General features: G+C 37.1%; 2 protein-coding genes across 2 annotated transcripts; both read right to left on the bottom strand.

The window, feature by feature from the left end:
• Positions 1-537: 537 nt before the first annotated feature.
• On the bottom strand, positions 538-2,009 carry LOC306867786 (PDZK1-interacting protein 1-like). Its single transcript, XM_079413660.1, has 4 exons — positions 1,856-2,009; positions 1,586-1,700; positions 1,032-1,106; positions 538-723 (listed from the first exon to the last, which is right to left on the bottom strand). Exons 1-4 carry the CDS (start codon positions 1,920-1,922, stop codon positions 651-653), a joined length of 330 nt encoding a protein of 109 aa, XP_079269786.1. The 5' UTR covers positions 1,923-2,009; the 3' UTR covers positions 538-650.
• Positions 2,010-6,444: 4,435 nt separating this feature from the next.
• LOC306867239 (T-cell acute lymphocytic leukemia protein 1 homolog) lies at positions 6,445-12,661 on the bottom strand. The gene is made up of 4 exons (XM_079412842.1): positions 12,565-12,661; positions 10,403-10,964; positions 9,292-9,383; positions 6,445-8,092 (listed from the first exon to the last, which is right to left on the bottom strand). Exons 2-4 carry the CDS (start codon positions 10,846-10,848, stop codon positions 7,659-7,661), a joined length of 972 nt encoding a protein of 323 aa, XP_079268968.1. The 5' UTR covers positions 10,849-10,964; positions 12,565-12,661; the 3' UTR covers positions 6,445-7,658.
• Positions 12,662-20,028: the final 7,367 nt, after the last annotated feature.

Raw genomic sequence — 20,028 nt, 5'->3', positions numbered from 1 at the left:
AGAAATAACTGTTCAGCATGCATTAAATGTAATCGAAAGTGTAAGACGCATATAATAATACAAGATTTATATTTGAAGTAAATGCTTTTCTTTTGAACTTTATTCATCAAAAATGTTTCCACTAAAATGTTAAGCAGCACAACTGTTTTCAACATTAAAAATAAATGTTTCTTGGACAGCAAATCAGAACATGTGACACTGACGACTGGAATAATGGCTGCGGAAAACTTAGCTTTGCATCACTGGAAAATACATATTAAAATAGAAAACAGTTCTATTATATTTTAATAATATTTCACAATATTACTGTGTATTTGATCAAATAAATGCAGCCTATACAAAAACATTAAAAATCCTACCAAATCAAGACTTTTGAATGGTAGCATATATGATTTTATTAATATTATTGATTTTTTTATATTATTTAAAGAGGTTTGCACAACAAGTGATTACTGAATGTCTGATTTTATATTAAAATGTTCACAAATTGTTTCAACAACAAATGCCCTTTAACTACAATTAATGTATAGTCACTGCTAACCTTTGGTACAAGATAAACTGCGTCAGCTATTAAAATGATAACTTATTACAACAACAAATAAGGTTAACATGGCGTGCTGACTCTGCTGATTGTGGACGTTTCCTTGAGATTACATCTCGGTCACTTTTTCATCGGTTTGGTGAACAATCACGTTCTCGTATGCTTTAGGGTCATCGTCGCTCCTGAAAAACAATTGTCACAATTCCAGAGATTAATACATAGGGCCTACATTTAAAAGGGAATAGGCCTTTTCACTCTTTTCCACTCATTTTTATTCACTGATATTTAAATTTCAACATTTTAAACATTAAATCTTTCGCAATGAGAATAATTTCAGGAACATCATGTTTAGCATAAAGCATCAGATGAGGCGTTCAGGCCATATAATCATTTCTCATGAGCGGTATCATTAATGATAGTGTATCTTTTTACAGGCTTGAATCACTCTAGTCTAAGCTTTATAACAGCTGTATTATTGAGGAATTATTACCTGACTGCGTCAAGACTGGTTTCACGGGTTGATCCGTTGGTCATGGCGTATTCATTGGGTACTGCTTCTGGTTTGCTTTAGTCAACAAAGACGGATTAAAATGTTTACACAGACCAGATTTCGGAAACTAGTTGCTAAATAAAATGTGTATTACATGAACTATAAAGATAGCCTAAGCAAACATGTTTTGTGAGACTTTACAATAACCATCATTCAGACATGTAGGCCTGTTATTGATTAGAAAATTAAGGATTCCATTAATAAAGAGAGAGTTCTGGTAGGCCTATAGGCCTATTCACATTCATGACTGACTTTCTTAAGCAAAACAAAAAAAGATATTTTGGGAAAATGCTGGGTTTTATTTTTTTTTGGACCCCATTGACTTTAAGTTCTTAAATTATTTTGTGTTGTGCAAAAGAAAGTCATACAGGTTTAAAATGACAAGAGCGTGAATAAATGTTGACAATGTTTCATTTTTAGTTGAACTTTGTCCCTTAAATGTTAAAATTGCTAGCGTTTTTGGTATGGTGTTGAAACTGAAGCAGATATTTTACCTTGGAGTTTCACACCAGGCTTTGTTTACAAGGAAGGCGATGAATATCAGAAAGAGGAACACACCAACTGCAATGATTCCCGTAAGCCAGTTTGGCAGAGCTTGCTCTGCTCTCTCTAAAAAAAACACATGTGCCGTAAAACAAAAACTGTACATTAAAATATATAATACAGCTATTGCAACTGAGCTCTGGGTCTTACTATGATATGCTCAGTGATGCTGTTTTCCAAATTTCTAGATTTCCCTCCAAAAACCAAACCTAAGACTTTACCTGCTTGAGCCGCAACTAGTCCTAGCGTGAGCAGAAGCCAGTGAACCACAGTGACTGATTTCCCCATGTTTATTCCTCCTCAGTTGCGCGATAATTTGTTGAAATGTACACAACTGCTCAAGTAAAGACCTGTATCCAGGAAACAGTTATCTGAATTTCCATGGAAGAAAAGACAACACCCAGTGGTCTGTATAGATCGAGTCAATCATTTACCCACCGCGTGATATTTACCTATCGCAAAGGAATAACAGAGATGTGATGGGTGGGACTGATCTGATTACATCTGATTCAACTCTTATCCCAGTGATATCTGATAGCAGCTATAAATATTCATTGCTATCGTAAATACTAGTTTTTTTTTCGTTAGACGACTGTGGAGTTGTTAATCCAGTGGAGGAAGTCCTATCTCCGTACAGGTTTAAGAAGTGAAGACACTGCATAAGCCGTGAGTCTTTAGATTTGAGTGATTAACAGAATTTGTCTGGTTAGCATTCCATGGTTTTCAATTAGTAATAGATCACTGAATGGCTGTTTGACACATTAAACCCACCAGTGCCACTTTGCTGCCATGGAAGTTACAGTTTAGCTAGAGTAAAAAAACAAACCAACGAGCTATAGGCTAATTTAGGAGGATTCGTGTTTTGGGTTCAAGTCCAAACAAACTCATCATTCATCAACTTGAAGTTGTTGTAGGTTAGTCAAGTGAACCTTTAAAGGAATAGTTCACGCAAAAATGAACCCTCAGTGCATCTAAGATGTAGATGTTTCTTCATTGAAACAGATTTAGAGACGTTTAGCGTTACATAATTTGTTCACCAGTGGATCCTCTGCAGTGAATGGGTGCCGTCAGAATGAGAGTCCAAACAGCTGATAAAAACATCACAGTAAACCTTGTCTTGTGAAGTGAAAAGCTGTGTGTTTGTAGGAAACAAATCCATTGAGGCATAAACTGTCACCTCTGTCAAGTCCATAATCCATAATAACGCTTCCTCTAGAGAAAAGGTCCATCCTCTGTTGTCCTCTCACTTCAAACTCCATATATAAGAACTGTTTTGAACTGTTTTTGCTTGTAAACCGTGTTTAATATTGTGTATAGCCTATGTCTCTCCTGATTCAGACAACACTGGTTTTTCACTGGAGGACTCATATTCTAGCCAGAAGCAAAGGTTTGAGGTTACAAATGTCTCAATAATGGATTTGTTTCTTACTAACATGCAGCATTTTACTTCAGAAGATGTTAATCGATGGACTGGAGTCGTGTGGATTATTGTATCAGCTGTTTGGACTCTGATTCTGACGGCACCCATTCACTGCAAAGGATCCATTGATGAGCGAGTGATGTAATGCTCAATTTCTCCAAATCTGTTCCAATGAAGAACAGATCGTATGGCCCAACGGTTGGTACATTTTTAGCAAATGTTTATTTTTGGGTAAACTACTCCTTTAACGGCTCGCTTGACTAACCTACAACAACTTGATGAATGACAAGTTTGTTCGAACTTGAGGGCCGTCTTCGTCCTCTCTTATTAAACCACAAGAGATAAGTGCACATGAGAGAGCGCTCTTAAAGAGTGACAGAGCAAATGATTAACAGACCAAAACGGAGAAAAAGAGGCGGAGTTGGACGAAGACCACGATCCGCCCCTCTGGACTCAAGGGACACATGAGCATCTAGCAGCTCAGAGGAAATTAGCACCGCTTTATAACTAGAAAAGCGCTCTGCCCACTCATTAACACCTCGCATAAAATACCGGCCCGCTCCCCAAGGGAGCCACTTCAGCCGATGGTGTGGTAGATAGCCATGAGAGACCACAGAGGAGACTATTTCCACCGGCCCGTCCTGCCTCTGAGAACCAGACCTTTGGGAGGTTCACTGGGACGTCCTTGTCCCAGAAGGAGGGGCATCTTAATTGAATACTCTTCCCCCTTGTCTAGTTATCTCAGGATAATGGTGGTCTTTATCAGTCGGTGAGCATGTCTTTTTGTTGTGATGGGGATCCTTTGAGATCCATCCAGGTTGAAGCTCCATATCCTCCGGTTTGGGGCCACTGGTGGGAAAGAGGCGGGTTGCGACTACGCCGCAGTTAATTAAAAAGGGAAAAGATGCCGTCAAAAATCCCTGATTGAATCCGTACCACCAGCCCTCCGTTTCAAGAGGGAGAGCATTGGCATTTGAGATGAATGAAGAGACTTAATAGAATTAGAGTGTTTTGATGGTGTGTTGAATCTCTGGTGGGATGCACACAGGCCTGTGTGTCACATGGCTTTAGTGTTCATGGGAAGCGGATACTATTGAAGATCTGACTAATCTTGAGTGGATGAATAAAACTCTAATTGAGCAGCACAGAACTTGATGTTGAGTCCACAACTGAATTGTTTAGAGTATGGTTTACTTAATAAATGAGATAAATGAAACATGGGCATGTTAATAGTTAAACATAATAGTGCATTTTGATTCATGTAATGTAGCTTATTTAACACTTAATAAAATGACAGTTTTGTCTTCACTTATTTTCTGTTATGTCATTCCCAACCTTATTTTTCTAGATTGTATTGGCTGCTCTTTTCCATACAGTGTGTGTGTATGTATGTATATATATATATATATATATATAAACGCTGATCTCCAAAAATCACCACAAATAAATAGTTTACTATTTTTTTATAATTATCATTTATATTTGTTTATTATTTATTTATGGTTATTTATTTTTTATTTAAAGCTGTTTGGTGAACATTTTTGTCGAAGCATCATAAATATTATGGGGATTTTTGGTGAAAAATCACTATAAATAAATACATTTCATTTATGGTGATTTTTTCCTCCAAATATTATACTTAACATATTATATAGTATTATGCATTTTAATATTTATTGATTGATTTGTATAATATATTTCATTTTTTTTTATTTATTGTACTTTTTTGTGCTTTTGGTAACAATGTTTTGTCAAATCACCATAACTGTTATGCAGATTTTTGCATAAAAAGCACAATTAACATTAAATAAACATTAATAAACAACAAACTTTTAAAAACAATTGCATTTATTATGTGTTTTTTTTACCTAATATAGTTAATGTAATATTATTTATCTAATAATATATAATCTAAAACAAATTATGTATTTATTTATTTATTAATTTATCTATCTATCATGAAATATCACTACAAATAAATAAATCTAAGCATTTTATTTATGGTGATTTTTGTCATTTTTCAAGTTCAGTGTCAAAGTAAATATTAAACATTTTTACCAAACATAAAATATTAAATAATATAATATTATTTTGTATAATAATATATAGTATAAAAAACTGTTTATTTATGTATCTGTCATTCATTAAATATCACTACAAATAATTCAATCTGCGCATTTTGTTTATTGATTTTTGTCATTTTTGGAGCTCAGTGTAAAAATATCCAAACTGTACACATTTTCCAACCACAAAATTTTCTAAAAATTCATCATAGCTTTTAAATCTTGTTTGCATAAATTCAAGTATGGTGCATCAAGATGGCTTGCACCAGTTTTGACATCAGTTACCTCAAATTTACTTATCTTATGATCGATCATCACTGACATCAAATCAGGTGGAGAAAAAAACAAACAAAAAAAAAAACCTTTGGAAACAAAATGAGTAAATGATAACCCTTTTTTTTTTTTTTTTAGGTGGTCTATCAATGTAAAATACTGTAAAAGTTGTATGAAATACTATCAGTCACTATCCATCCTCATACAAACTGTGTATCTGTGATTTCACGCTATCTCCTCTTGATATAAACTGTGCAGATATTTGACATGTAGCTTTATTCCTTTAGCTTGAAATGCTTCTCATGTCCTCCAGCTGATAGGATGGAGAGCGTTTGAGAAGGTCGTTCATGTATGTGGGTGTGGGTGTGGATCAGTGATTGGCCTGGGAACTGCCCTTGGATCAGTTTTTCACAGTCCCTGTAGGGCCCCTTGGGGCCAGTAGACCAACCAATGACTTTTTCATTGGCTTTGATTCTTATCAGCCCTTCAGAATCATATTCCCAGGGTTCAGACACCCATGTACGCCCTGCTATGACCCTGACTGTCCTCACACCCTCAAAATCTTGAAATAAGATAGGCTTTTTCTGAGCAGGGCATATCTACGTTTTTGTCGTGTTAAGCGCCTGCAGTATATGGCTCAATCTAAATCTTGTTAAAGGTATTTCTTGTTATCACATCCCACTGTATTCATTTTTCATGTCAGGGATTTAACATTTTGTTCCTTACATAAAAATACATTGTATTTTTTCTTTAAGTCTCGACTAGCATGGGTGATTTGACAGTATTTTCATATATCTCAGTCCCTTCAATGCACAATTTTGTTCATTCTATTTAATCCCTGTCTACTGTTTTTTTGACACTTTGTAAAACGCTCCACTGCATATTTTTTTTTTCCTTCTCTACCTTTACAGTTGTCATGGCAACAGAAAAGACTATTATAATTCAGACATTTGACAGTATGAACCTAATGTCCACACTCACAATAAATCCTCTGTTATGTTCAGCATTTTTCAGAAAAATGGCACACATGTTCAGGTTTGTGTTTTTTATTTTTGTGGGTTTTTATATAAAATTTGTGTGATATAACATTGCATATATTCATAGATAGATTTTCACCTTACAACAAAGGTCTTTCTACTAAATATCACATTAAAATAACCATTTTTGTTTACTTGCTCGTTTAATACCCAATAAAAGATTTAAAGGTACCAAGACTGGTTACTCAATCCTCTGCTAAAAAGCAGATCAAGTTCATACAAGTCAAATAAAGTGACAGATCGTTACTCCATGAATGCGTCATTGCGAGATGGTCGGGTTGGAGGGGTGTTTCAGCCAAAGAAACGAATGAATGAATGAATGAATGAAGGTGAAATGGAGATGCGAATTAATGGTGTACCATGATCACAATGCAAAAGAACAGTCTAAAGGAACACCGTTACAGACACACGACATTATCCCGGTCTATGTACATGTTCTTGTACCTCCTCCACCATTTTTCTTGTATGCATGAGGGTTTCGAAACAGAATACCAAAAAAAAACATTTACAAAATGGCGTTTTTTTCCAAATAGCGTTTTGTTGCTATGGCCATTGACGTTAGTAATACTTAAAATAAAAGTCAGAACTCATTACAATTCCCAGTATGTACACATTTGTCTCAAAGACGTTGCACAAAGCCAAAGCCGGCTTATCATTTACTCATCCTTGTGTTACTTCAAACTTCAAATCTTGTGAAGTACAATAGAGGTCATCCGTATAATGGAAGTCAATGGGATCCAAAACCAAAAATTTGGACCCCATTGGCTTTCATTGTAGGGTTCTTAAAATTTCCTCCTCCTAGGTTCCACCGAAGATAGATAGAAACTCACATTTGGAGTGACATGAGGGTGAGTAAATGATGCCAAAATTGTCAGTTTTTGGGGGGGTGAACTATTCCTTTTCTTGCTTCAAATGCTCTTTTTTGTTGCACAAGTCCAGCTGTTTCCAATGAGCTCCTTCACAGCGGTGTACCTGATGAGATGTGGGTACCATTCAATCTGTTTTCTTTCGTTTCCAGGTGGCGAGCGACAATTCCTGCCTAAGAGTGGACTTAAAAATCTACCTGACATTTTCCCCCGTACCAGCGTTTCACCGCGGAGGGCACCTTAGCGTCGAAGAGAAGAGCTTAACTGAAAGTCATACATAAGAATATGCTTGCACACGACATGAACATACGCTAGTTGAGGTCCATGAAGCACTGCGCTTTCTCAGTCCGTCAAAGCCAAATCAGTCATCGCTGGGCGTTCCCATCTAGCGGCTGGCTGGAGTGATGCAGTCCCCTCGCCGAAGACCTGGACTCCACCGATGAGTCCTGGTCTTCGGTAAAGCTCTCCGGACTGGCATCGCCGTCCAGCAGGCTCCCACAGCTGGAGTTTGGGCTCAGCATCTCCTGAAGGAGGTCGTCCCGAGCCAGGGTCGCGTCTCGGACGGCACGAGCAGCGGGGGCTTCGCCGTCCACCATGTCGTCCTGGTCGTTGAGGAGCTTGGCCAGAAAGTTGATATACTTCATGGCCAGGCGGAGGATCTCATTCTTGCTGAGCTTCTTGTCTGGAGGGTGGGTTGGGATGAGCTTGCGCAGCTCGGCGAAGGCACCGTTCACGTTCTGCTGCCGCCAGCGCTCACGGCTGTTTGTGAAAATCCGTCGCACGACTTTGGGCTGTGAACCTGCAAAGCAAAGGAAGTATAGTCAGGTTATACTCGCTCGCAATGGTTTGGGGTGTCGAAATCGTCTTTTTATTTTAGTTGTTCGTAACAAATCTGTGACGCGGTTGAGTGCTTGAACAGTGGTTTCCTTGTGAACACACCTAAGGTGTTCACTCACTTCTCACTGATAGATTAGCTCTTTATCTCCCCCTATTTAGCCAAGAATTAATTAACCTTTCTATTATCTATGGCATTTTACATTCAATTATTCAGGGCCATTTCTCATCCTAGACAGCTCTGTTGGAACAGGGCTATCAATGCTTCACTTTGCCTGATGCACCAGTGACTTCATATAATTACACTTAGTTAAATGGATTCCCAACCTCTTGAGTTAAGGAATAATTTAAAGCGTTTTCGAAACGGCGGCGAGGGTAGCGTTACCTTTGATGCTCTTCTATATCGTATAAGAACATATTGTGTCGCGCATTCAACATTTTCGTCTCATTAGAATCCTGCTTTTCTGTCTCAGCACTCGCAGCCAAACACATTGACTCATATTAGCATTTTTATAGGCAACTCGGAGCTATCTCTCCAGTGCATACACTGATTTTTTTTTCCAGTTGGCAACAGTAACCACTTTTTTTCTCTCTCTCTCACATCCCTGATAACTGTCTTAAATCTTCTTTGTTTCACAAGATTATTTTGTTCTCCGTTTATTTTAAGAAATGCATTTCTGTGCAATGCAGTATGATTTTTAGGGGGGCAAAGATATTGACATTATGGAAATTGTCACTTTAGCTAACTAATTTATTTAACTTTTTTTTTTTTTTTTTGCATGTGCAACTAATGTGACATTCCTAGCCCAAAAAGAATAAGTGTTAAATTATAGTGCATGAAAATTTTAAATGACTGATTCATAAATAATCTATTAGAAAATTAACGATTAATTTAAAAAGTGACAAAGTAATTGTACAGAAAATAAGCAAATTAAGACATTGTGAAGTTATCTTGTTATTTTTAGCATATTCATTTTGTTTGCATTCTTCCATATTTTTGCAAAAATACAAAATATTTTCTTTTACTAAATCTGGCTTGTTTGGCACATGTTGTTTTAAATGGAGAGAATGAAACAGATGATGGATGGCAAATCATGAGAAAAAAGAGAAAAGCACAGCCAAAGAGTGGCTTACCATACTTAGAAAGATCTAAAATGCTCCTACCATCGTTGATTTCAACCTCATAAGGTGCAGGTCTGCGTTTCACTCGACTGCTGGGATACATCCCATACTGATCCGCTTCCCCAGCAAAACCACTGAGAAGAGAAACACACGGAATGTAAACGATTGGAAATAAGAAAAATGATGTTTCCTAAAATGTTTCTGTTTATCTACTTCAAATATCATTGAACAAAACAGAAATTATTATAATATTCCAACATAAAATGTATTTCAAAATAAGAAAGCACCTAAATGAATAGAAAAGCCTTCGAAAAAAAGTGTATATAAAAATACATTTATAGCATTTTATGCATCTTTTACATATTCCAAGATAAAAAGGTCTTACAAAATGAAAAAGCGCTTAAATTGCATTCAAATAAAGATGTTAATGCAATAGACAAAGCTTATAAGAAATGCATATAAAAATACATTTTGATGCATTGCATTACATATTCTACAGTTAAAAAATTCTTTAAAAATAAGAAAGAAATCACTGAAATACTTAAAGTATAACGTAGAATAGAAAAGCTTAGGAAAAGTGTATTAAAATCAATTTTAATGCATTACATTTATCTTTAACATATTGCATTGCTGATGGAGAAAACGAAGTGCTTACATATTTGATATAACGTGGATATAGAATAGAATGGAATAGAAGTGGGAAAGAGTACAAGATAGAATGTTTGTTCATAAAACATTTCAATGCAATTATATTTAACATTTTGATGAGAAAACGAAAACTTTTTATGCATGGTTTATATAATTATTACTATAATACATTGTGTTTCAGTGTCGTTTAATATACATTTTAATAGACTAAATAAATGCAAGTAACTTTGGTGGGTTCCGATTGCATTATAGTGTAATCTACAGAGCATTTCAGGTATCATAAAATAAATAATATTTACAGATTATTTTAGTGTATTGCAGAGAAAATATTAAATCGAGAAATGGATTTTCAGATAGTTGCAAATATTAAAATGCACAAAAAGCGGAATACAAATTCATTAGGCAATGTATTTCATAAATGCATCTTAACTTTGCAACAAATATTTCAATGTTAAATGAAATGAAATGTATCTTATTCAGCACGGAGTGTAAAAGCAGAAGTTACCTGTTAATAGTGGCGAGCGGTGGGGTCATGTTGCTGTAGAGCATCGCTCGAGCCGGGAGAGGGAAAGCGGGCGGACTCAACTGCACCATTCGAGTGTCGCTCAGCGGCTCTCTGGGAGGCAGCGGCAGAGGAATCGGTGGTCTGCACAGCTCGGTGGTCTGCACCTTATGGCTGATGTCTGCTTTGAGCTCTCTGCCTTTTATATCCGCGCTCCCTCCTCTCCTGGACAGCTCGATCACCGCCACTTCCTTTTTTAGTTCTGTGGCGTGGTGAGCCGTTTCCTTGGCAACGCCATTGAGGACGCCGCGCTCCTCTGGGGGGTGATGCTCACCCGTCTCCGCCGTCGTGCCTTCCTGTTTCCCGCATGCGTCTCCCTCATCGGGCTCGGCGTCGCCCTCCGCGCTCGGGCTGAGCGGAAATTGCTCGGATTTCAGTTTTTCCATCATCCTTGAGTGAAAATCCAAAAAAGTGGTTTTCCCAAAAGCTTATAGTGGTATCCAAAGGTAATTGTAATTCCCAACCAATCAATCCAGCGGCTGTTTAGCTTCTCATCGGAGGTCACCTGTGAAAGAACACACCTTTAGGAACATTGATTGAGCGCAATTGACCGCCTGCGTTATTACGCGCGGCGCATCCTTTCTGTGCCGAGCGCGGGCGTGACTGGAAACACTGACAGTGTACAGTATTAATACAGCAGCTCGGTGTCAACACGTGTCGTGTTTGTCTCACCGAGCCTCGCAAAGGCCTGATCAGTTTTAGACGTTTGTTCTTGCACGAATATGAGAATAAATAGTTAAGCAAGATTGCTGAAATGTAACCTACAAACGACGGCTGGTGCATTTCAAAGAGTTTTCGATTTAATTTCGTTTATGATAGGTCTGTGTATGGTGGTGTTTTTTATTATTTTTTGGTCTGTCATATCATCATTCTGCTCATGGTCTCTGGAGATAAGACCGGTGTCTTGGTTGGGAAAGAGCTTATCTTCTGCTAACATGTTCTACATTTATAACAGAATATAATCCGCGTAATTGTTACAGGACACATTCAATAACGCCTTTATAGGTTTGCTTATTAAATCATATTCTTAACTTTATTATGTTATTATTTAGTATTATTTTTTATTATAAACCTACACGTTACTATAATTAATAGGCTAATTTCGATATAGATTTATATTAACCTATGTATTTTAGAGGTGATGTTACTGTCAATATGGTGGCTTGTTTTATTTGTATGCGATGTTTATGTCTTTTCGTTTTTTCAAATTCAGGAATAGAGGTAAAACGAGCATTTTTACGCGAGTAGTTGCGTCCATTTTTGCACATTTTTTTCTGGTTTTAAATTTAGATATTTAGTTTATATAGTTTTTCTATGGTTGACTTTGTTTAATGCCATTTCGTAGTTGATATATATTTCTAAGATTGATGCACATGAATATTTGTTTTGTTGTTTTCATTCTCAGACAGTCCAATGTGTCATCTAAGTTTATTTTACTACATGATCACTATTAATAGCCTACATCATACCCAATTTACACTTTTACATTTACCTCGTTCTGTTTACTCCGTAGCTATATAATAATATACCATCTTGTATTTATAATAATAATATGCAAGTGCTTATATTTGCTCAGAGTTGTTTTAAAGCAAGCTTTACTTAACCAAATCTGACGATAATAGCATAGGCTATTTGCACGGTCTCAAAGAGACTAATAATTCGACAATAATTCAATATCAACAAACTTTAGTAACAAATAGCCCGACCTAAATGTGAATTTTGGTTTTATAAATGTGAAATATCGATGCGATCCGTCTATTTATTGATGGAGTTATGATGACTGTTATTTTAAGCACTAAACGGAAAAGAGGAAAAAAGCAGCCGGGGAGGTTTTGTGTGGAAAATCGAATCGAAATGAATCGAATTTCTTAACTTTAGATTAAAGGATCGTGTCTAAAACGCGCGTTAATTATAAAATAAATGGCAAATCGATATCTGCATTCTGCAGGCTCAAAGGCCTATTTGCTCCAAGACCGAATACAGCCAAATAAAAATGATATAAATCATTCCTGACCTCATATTAATCATCTGGTGTCTACAGAAAGGCTAATTATGACCTGTGTTTTTATCAAAGGAGCGCAGAAACACCAATATTCGCTTCTTACCGTCGTCGGGCGGTGGATGTTAGTGTGTGCATGGAGCCATTTTGTGGAGGGTCATCCATGTCTGAGGTTTTAGATGCACTGAAGTGCTGTGTGGAACTGGAAGTGAGGTCTATATAATTCCACATCACGTCCAGCGCGCGCCTCTCAGTATGGGGAGCGGAACACGGGCGCAATGTGGCCAGGCGAGATAAGAGCGCAGTGGCGGCCACTGCGCGGTCGATAAGCCCCTAAACCCATTATTTATGAAATGATTCATTATTATTTTGCTTTTTATCGAGGGCAAATGGGAAGAGAAATATATAGACTTATATTGTGAATGGATATGCATAAAAAATAACTCAGCAGATTGAGGGGAAAAAACGAATGCGTAATATTGTTGAACTGCTTCAGGGCTCGATCAGAAATTAATTATGCGGCCAAAAGTAACACATTTTCAGTGATATCGGCTGGGGATGTAGGGTTGAAAAGTACCATTAGCGGCTGTTTGTTTTACACATTTAAGCGTTTTCGGGCGTTCAGATTAAACTGCGAATCATCCTAGCTGAGTAAAACATGTTAGACAGGTTATAAAGGGAGACGGGCACAAATTGCAAAAGCCAACTGTTGTGAATTCTATTGAATTTCTGACCAATCCAAGAACGCACAAAAATAGCTATAACCTATATTAATGATTATTTTAGGGGACATTGGATTTAATTATTCAATTTTACTTTGTCTCATTTGCCTGTGTGAAGGTGCACATCTTCAGAAATTGTATGTAATAATTAATGGTGCACAATATGCGCGCGCGTGTGTGTACAATATCCGCATTTTTTCAAATCTAGTAGAACTGGACAGTAATGTAAGCAAATATCTGAAATTTGATATTTAGGCTCCTTAAAATTGTAAAATAAACAATTCTTCTGTAATGTTTTGATTATTGCACTTAAAATGTAAAATTCTAAATTAGAGTTTTGAACACTTTTTAAAAAAATGTATTTAGCCTATATAAAATATATATGTACAATTTGATATATTTAATACATTCTATTTTAGTCATAGTGATATTTTATCTATAATATTTTCTATTGCCTATATTCAGAAACTATTTCAAAAGGAAATATGATATAATTACATAATGATTTGTTCACTTGGCAGCTTCGTGCAAATGTTTGCGTGTAGCCTACTGAAGATGTTTCGATGAAGATATGAAGCCCATTAGTTCATCATCAACACAGATAACCGTAATTGTCAACACTGGAGAGGGGTGTCAGGTTAGAGGAGAAGGCAGACAGTTGATAATATATCTTCATGAATGAATGTATGAAATACACGCAGAATAATATGTGGGAAATCAGCTCCATCATCTGACAGCCTTTGATCTCGGGCCTTTGTTAGTTCATTGCCACGGATTTTGAGTGATTTGGGAAGGATGCCCTGCGAGACTCGCCAGAATTTGGTGTAAACCTCAAAGGACCACCTTGCGGAGCGCGATAAGACGGTATCAGTGAGCCAACGACCCCGGGTTCATCCATCAGACAGGGATGAGAGCCACTGGGTGTAGCCTACTAGTGCTGTTTGGCAGACACTGCCACCATGACAGCTTCCTCCCATGACAAGCTTTTCCCCATGTTTGCTCAATCCAATATAAATCTGCTCTAAATTTACTCGCATTATTTCCAGGTGTTAATAATAAACACCAAGCCCAAGAACGTTAAATTTACCCCTTTCAAGATGCACGGTGTACGGTGGACTCAAATTGACCCTTCACACTTGAGGCAAGTTCTTGAGTTCTTCAAACTTTTAAATGGCTACATGTTCGCAAAGCTACATATCTTAAATTTGACCCGTTTCCCCATAAACAGGAAAAAGGTTGTTGTTTAGAATCACGTTGATGATCTCCTCACGACTGTCGGTGCTCAAGGACGAACTAGTCGTGTCTGTGTCACGACCAGCTTCCTGCAAGCCTCCCTGAGTGAGTTATGACTGTTAACACTGCACGAGTCCTTCTATTATTATTAAGTTATTGAAGCCTATGATATGACTTCGTTTGAGGTGGGTATCCTAATTATTATTTAACCATATGCTACCATAGTAAAGTGTATTATACTGTAGGCTATTATAGTAGCTATGTACAACACTTTGTTTATGAATGCTATAGCATAACTAGTGAACTGATAAACTGTAATAAAAACTGTAGTAAGTTATACTTTAGTTTTTACTACAGTAGCCTAGGCTGAAATATACCCTAAAGTTGTAGAAAACTATAAATTTAAATAAGCCTAGTTGTTATATTACCACAGCAACTACAACAAATTAATTCAAGTAGGCCTATACTTTACTATAGCCTATATAGTATGGTTAAAAAACGCTACTGTAAATTAATATAACTTAGTATTTTTTCATGTGGGAGGCTTTAACCCAAGAAAACGTTTGGCGCAGAAAATTTGTTTTTATTAAAGGTTAATACTATTATAATATTATTAAATTTTTAATACAAAACTCAAAATTACTAGGCTAAATGACAAAAAGTCAACCCAAAAAGTAGACTAGACTAGACTAAATTGATCAAAGTAATAGGCTAACTTGTAGTTTAGTTGGCTAAGAGGATTGGATATATTCAGTAGGCTATACGTGCTCTAAGTGAATTAAGTATTTTTGGTTCACTGAAAAGAAAGGCAGACTCAAAAGAGTCATTCGCTTGGGAATCAAGCTGTTTTTTTGTTTGGTCTCAAATTGATACCATTGGTTGTTCATTTTGGCTTTGATTCACTATAAGAACCGGCTCATAAGAATCATTCGTTTAGGAATCGGACATGCACTAGCCGCGCTGTAGCCTAGGCCTAATGTTTTTTGACTCACTGAAATGAACCTGCTCATAAGAGTCATCTGTTCTTTAACCGGACTAGTGCTTTCATTCAGAGTAGTTCATTCCAAACGAACAAAAACAGGACAAGTTTTACCAAACTGGGGACAAACTGAAAGAAAATTAGAGGAACATTTATAATGATTTGGTATTGGCAGCATCATGATTTTTTTTTTAGAAAGTGTGTCTGCGCAAATTTTCTCAATGCAGCATCTCCCTTCTTATGGTTAGACACTGCATGACATATTACACTCATCATTTACTCTGCATGCTATATGAAATAATGAAGTACTGAAATGATTCTCATGCTACAGGATACTTTCTATTGAAATGGAAAACATTTACAAGTAGTCCACGATTTGTTGGTACAAATGAAAAAAGTGAATAAAACAGGGAAAAATAATTAAGGGAGAGGTTAAGGAAGTTGTCTTACAGTAATGGATATTTTCTATATTATACAGATCACACTTCATCTGTGTAGTAGTTTATTTATTTATTCGAATATAGCTTATATTCCTAATATAGCTTTATTATTATATAACACAATATTTTAGCAGTGGTGTTGTATAAATAAGGCTTTGTGTGCTATTCCTGACAATAGTTTAAGACCTAATAACATTATAATACCATATAGAAATAAAAACCAAGGTTTTAGCTCATTCTGTACAAAAAAATAAAGAATTAAAAATACTTCAATAATTCAAAACAATATGGAAAATCAAAGATAGAATATTATGTGGAATGATAATCACAATTAAAAATGTTAAATCATTTGTAGTCTGTGTTTATATAATCTGTGATCCATAATTTACTGTGCATATTTTGTTTTGTGTCTTGCAGGTACCTAAAATGCCCACTAGATAGAGCTATTCACTAAACTCCTCCTGCATTTGTGTCCCATCTTCAGTCCCTATAAGGTCATGCAGTTTGTCTTCACTGAAGAGAGGAGCTTTATGGAAAGTTGTTTTCACAAGGAAGACATTCTTTCCACTTAAACCAGGTCACGCCACCCTTCCCCTTCCCTCCCCCCCCCCAACATATTTGCCTTGTGCAACCTACATGTAGGATTATAGACAAAGTAAGCCTATGGATCTTCATATTCTACATACATTAAGTCTAACTATTGACAGATTTCCATAGTTTAGCAACATTGGCAAACCCTGCTTGATTTTTGTATAACACAGAGGAAACCTGAGGAAATTACAGTTATATAATATATAGCCAGTTATTTCCGGTACTCTAAACAGTGTTCCTTTTGTATCTCCAAAGGTTTTTGCGCCAAAGGGCAGCTGCTGAATCTCTTGTTACAGAGTCAGCAGAATTAGTAGGGTCTGACATGGACTTTCATGTTGCTACTGTAAACAGTACTACAGTAACCCACAGCTCGCTCAGTGTAAGTGACACAGTGCTATCGAGTGAGAGCGGCGAAAAAATGAGGTCATGAATAAACAAGTGAATGGGGTCGGTGTGCTGTTTTCTCATCAGGACATTCTACAGAGTATTTTTCAACGCCTCGCTTGGCAAGAAATTGAGGGTGTGTTCCTTAAGTTGAGGGTGGAGTTGCTTGATTCACAGCTGTAATTTACAACATCAGTATAACTTACATAAAAGTACTATGGTATAAGCAGTAATGGTATCAGATAATAGTACTGAATGAGTACCATATTCATACACTGATATTTAAATCCCTTAAAAGAAGTAAAGACTGTACTATGGTAAAATTATGGTAAACCTTGTTACTTATATTTATGTACTATGGTATTTATATCATACTCCAAGAATAACACTCTATTTACATGATATATGTCCTAAAGATGTGTTAGTTTATTTCATTAAAGTGAATTCAGATAAAACCATGGTATTATCATGGTACCGTTTCCTAAAAAAAAACAAAACAAACATGGCATTATCATGATAAATGTGCATTACATTTGAAAAAAATGCCTTTTTTTTTTTTTTTTTTTTGGACATGGTAGCCTATTAGAATGGATTTTAAACATGTACTATGGTAGCACCATGGTATTCCTGGAAGTACCATACAAAAACCATGGTACACATATTTCAATACCATCACATATTTCAATGTACCATAGTATTACAATCACTGTGCCAACACAGTACACTTTTATAATGGTACTATAGTGCCGTGTCCATTAAAACTACAGTTTTACCATGGTAAATGTTAAAAAAGATAAAGGTGGCATTTTCATGATAAATGTGCACTACACTTGAAAAATTTATACTTTTTTGGACATGGCTTTTTGGACACGTACCATGGTAGCACCATGATGTTCTCAGAAGTACCATACAAAAACCATGGTATATAGATTTCAGTACCATCATATATTTCGAAGTACCATAGAAATACCATAACCGTGCCACCACAGTACACTTCTGTAATGGTATTATAATATCCATTAAAATCACAGTATTACCATGGTACAAGTCCAAAAAATATCATCATGGTTCCATATCCATCAAACCACAGTTTTACTAAGGTAAATATAAAACGAAGGTGGCATTATCATGGTAAATGTGCATTACACTTGAAAAAAGTAGATGTTTTTTGGACATGGTACTAGAATGGCTTTTTGGGCATGTACCATGGTAGCACCATGGTATTTTTGGAAGTACCATACAAAAATCAAGGTACATAAATTTCAGTACCATCATATATTTCAGGTTTACTGTGGTAAATGTAAAAAGGAAGGTATTACCGTGGTACCAGAAACAAAAATCTAAAAAACATAAAATCAGCTTGATATAGGTTTGAATTTTTTTTAGAAGTACCATGGTACTACAAAAAAAAATTCAAACCTATATCATGCTGATTTTATGTTTTTTTGCAACTGGAGAAACCCTATACCTGCTTACGTTAAACATGTCATACTGTGCATGCTTCGGATTCCAGGTGGATCATTATGGATCATAATTGTGTTGTGGGGGTTTAAGTGTAGGAGGAAAATAGCAAAGGATGAGATCATAAGCGAGAGGAGTGTGTGTCGTGGCTACAGATGTGCACTATCGCTCTCTCTCTGGCTCTTATCTCTGCAGGTTGAGAGAGTGATTCATCCATCAGCTCGGTGGGCGGATCGGTCTACTGTTTCTCAGCTCTATAAATACACAGCCCACGCTAAATTTGATGCCATGGGGGCGCTGCTGTCCAAGTAGAATTACCTCACAAGCATGTGCATGTGGGTCTTTCACCTTTCCACGTCAAGCTCTGAATCACCAGCCAGGTCACAGCGTTCTTTTTTTATCACTGCACATCCTGGTGCATTTTCTTGGAGCGCACTGAATTGGGTCTATTTTAAAACACAAAGTCGACTGGCTCTGCATGGGGGTGGCGGATGTGTCACATTGCTTTATGTTCATAGATGATCTGCCATATTAGCATGCCTGCACCCAGACAGCCTCTGATTATGTTTTGGCTGGAGGCGTGATGAAATCACGCGTGTTGGCAAATGTATGTCTGAGCGTTCGCATCTCAGGTGTTGAACCCTGACCTCCGGGTGGTCCTTGGGCTCCTGGTCATGGCGAAATTAAGGGACTGTCTGGTAGTGGGGGTCTGTCTGGGGAGAGATTGATTTGAAGTGATGCTGTTTTGACTGCCATGTAGTTAGCCTGGGGGGAGTGGTTTTTGGACACACTTATAATGAGGGACATGTCTTCTACCTGGCAAACATACTAATGCAGCTCACGTTAGGTATCATTACCATAAGAGGAACAAAAGCAAAGGGAGCTGTTGTCATCGATCGCAAATTTTTTCTTTGGCACACAACATTCATGACATCATTGGCAATTTCTTGAAAACAGATACATTTTTAAACCATTACATCGGGTCCACAATCTTTATTGTTTTATGTAGCTCAATTGGTAGAGCGCATTCCAAACGGTGCTGGAGTCATGGTTTCGATTCCCAGAGAAGGCGCTGTCATAAAATATGTACACTGAAGTTGCTTAAAGTGTCTAGAAATTAACGTTTCTTGTTTTTTCCATTCCTGATTCTGGTGACATTTGATGTTCAATCTCCTCCAGAGGTGTGCCTGTACTAAGCTATCACGTTCAGACAAACTATTCTGGGCAGTGTTAGGTGTAAAGAGATTATATACCGTATGTGTTTTTTATCCTCATCGTAAATGCGACTGGCTTTGAACAATAAGGCAGCTTGCTGGCAGGAGGTTGGCCTGCTTTGCCCCCTGGGTGTATGTGGGGGTTGGGAAAAGCTGCTGGAAGTATAAAAAAAAAAAAAAAAAACTAAGAGGTGGCGGTAGAAGGGGGGGCAACCATGCTGTTTGTGTATTGACGTGATGGAAGTGGTGTGTGACATGAAGGGGTAAAAAAAAGGAGTCCTAGAAGGCGTACGAGGGGAGTGGGGGTAGCTGAAGAACCTTTGGCTGGAATGTGTTTACCTCACATGCCCTGCCCCCACTCATCCGTGACCCCCGTCACAGTTCCCAGTATGGGGTCCTGATTTGGGGGATGTGCCCCCTTTGTCTTGAGGTTTTTGTCGCTCTCATTACCATTTGACTCCTTGAGAGGTTTTCAGCGAATGGAGTTAAAGTTTGGTTGCCCCTAAACAAGTTGTCCACGACATTCCCAACCAATCAGTCCATGCG

This window comes from Barbus barbus (genome assembly GCF_936440315.1).
Source record: "Barbus barbus genome assembly, chromosome: 49".
NCBI lineage: Eukaryota > Metazoa > Chordata > Actinopteri > Cypriniformes > Cyprinidae > Barbus > Barbus barbus.
This window is presented reverse-complemented; position numbering and strand designations above follow the sequence as displayed.

Coding starts and splice junctions, on each gene's coding strand:
- LOC306867239 (XM_079412842.1), bottom strand. CDS start 10,848: ATGATGGAAAAACTGAAATCCGAGCAATTTCCGCTCAGCCCGAGCGCG. Junction 9,384..10,402: donor CCGCTCGCCACTATTAACAG/GTAACTTCTGCT, acceptor TTCTCTTCTCAG/TGGTTTTGCTGGGGAAGCGG. Junction 8,093..9,291: donor TGAGGTTGAAATCAACGATG/GTAGGAGCATTT, acceptor TTTGCTTTGCAG/GTTCACAGCCCAAAGTCGTG.
- LOC306867786 (XM_079413660.1), bottom strand. CDS start 1,922: ATGGGGAAATCAGTCACTGTGGTTCACTGGCTTCTGCTCACGCTAGGA. Junction 1,701..1,855: donor ACTAGTTGCGGCTCAAGCAG/GTAAAGTCTTAG, acceptor TGTTTTTTTTAG/AGAGAGCAGAGCAAGCTCTG. Junction 1,107..1,585: donor GCCTGGTGTGAAACTCCAAG/GTAAAATATCTG, acceptor TGTTGACTAAAG/CAAACCAGAAGCAGTACCCA.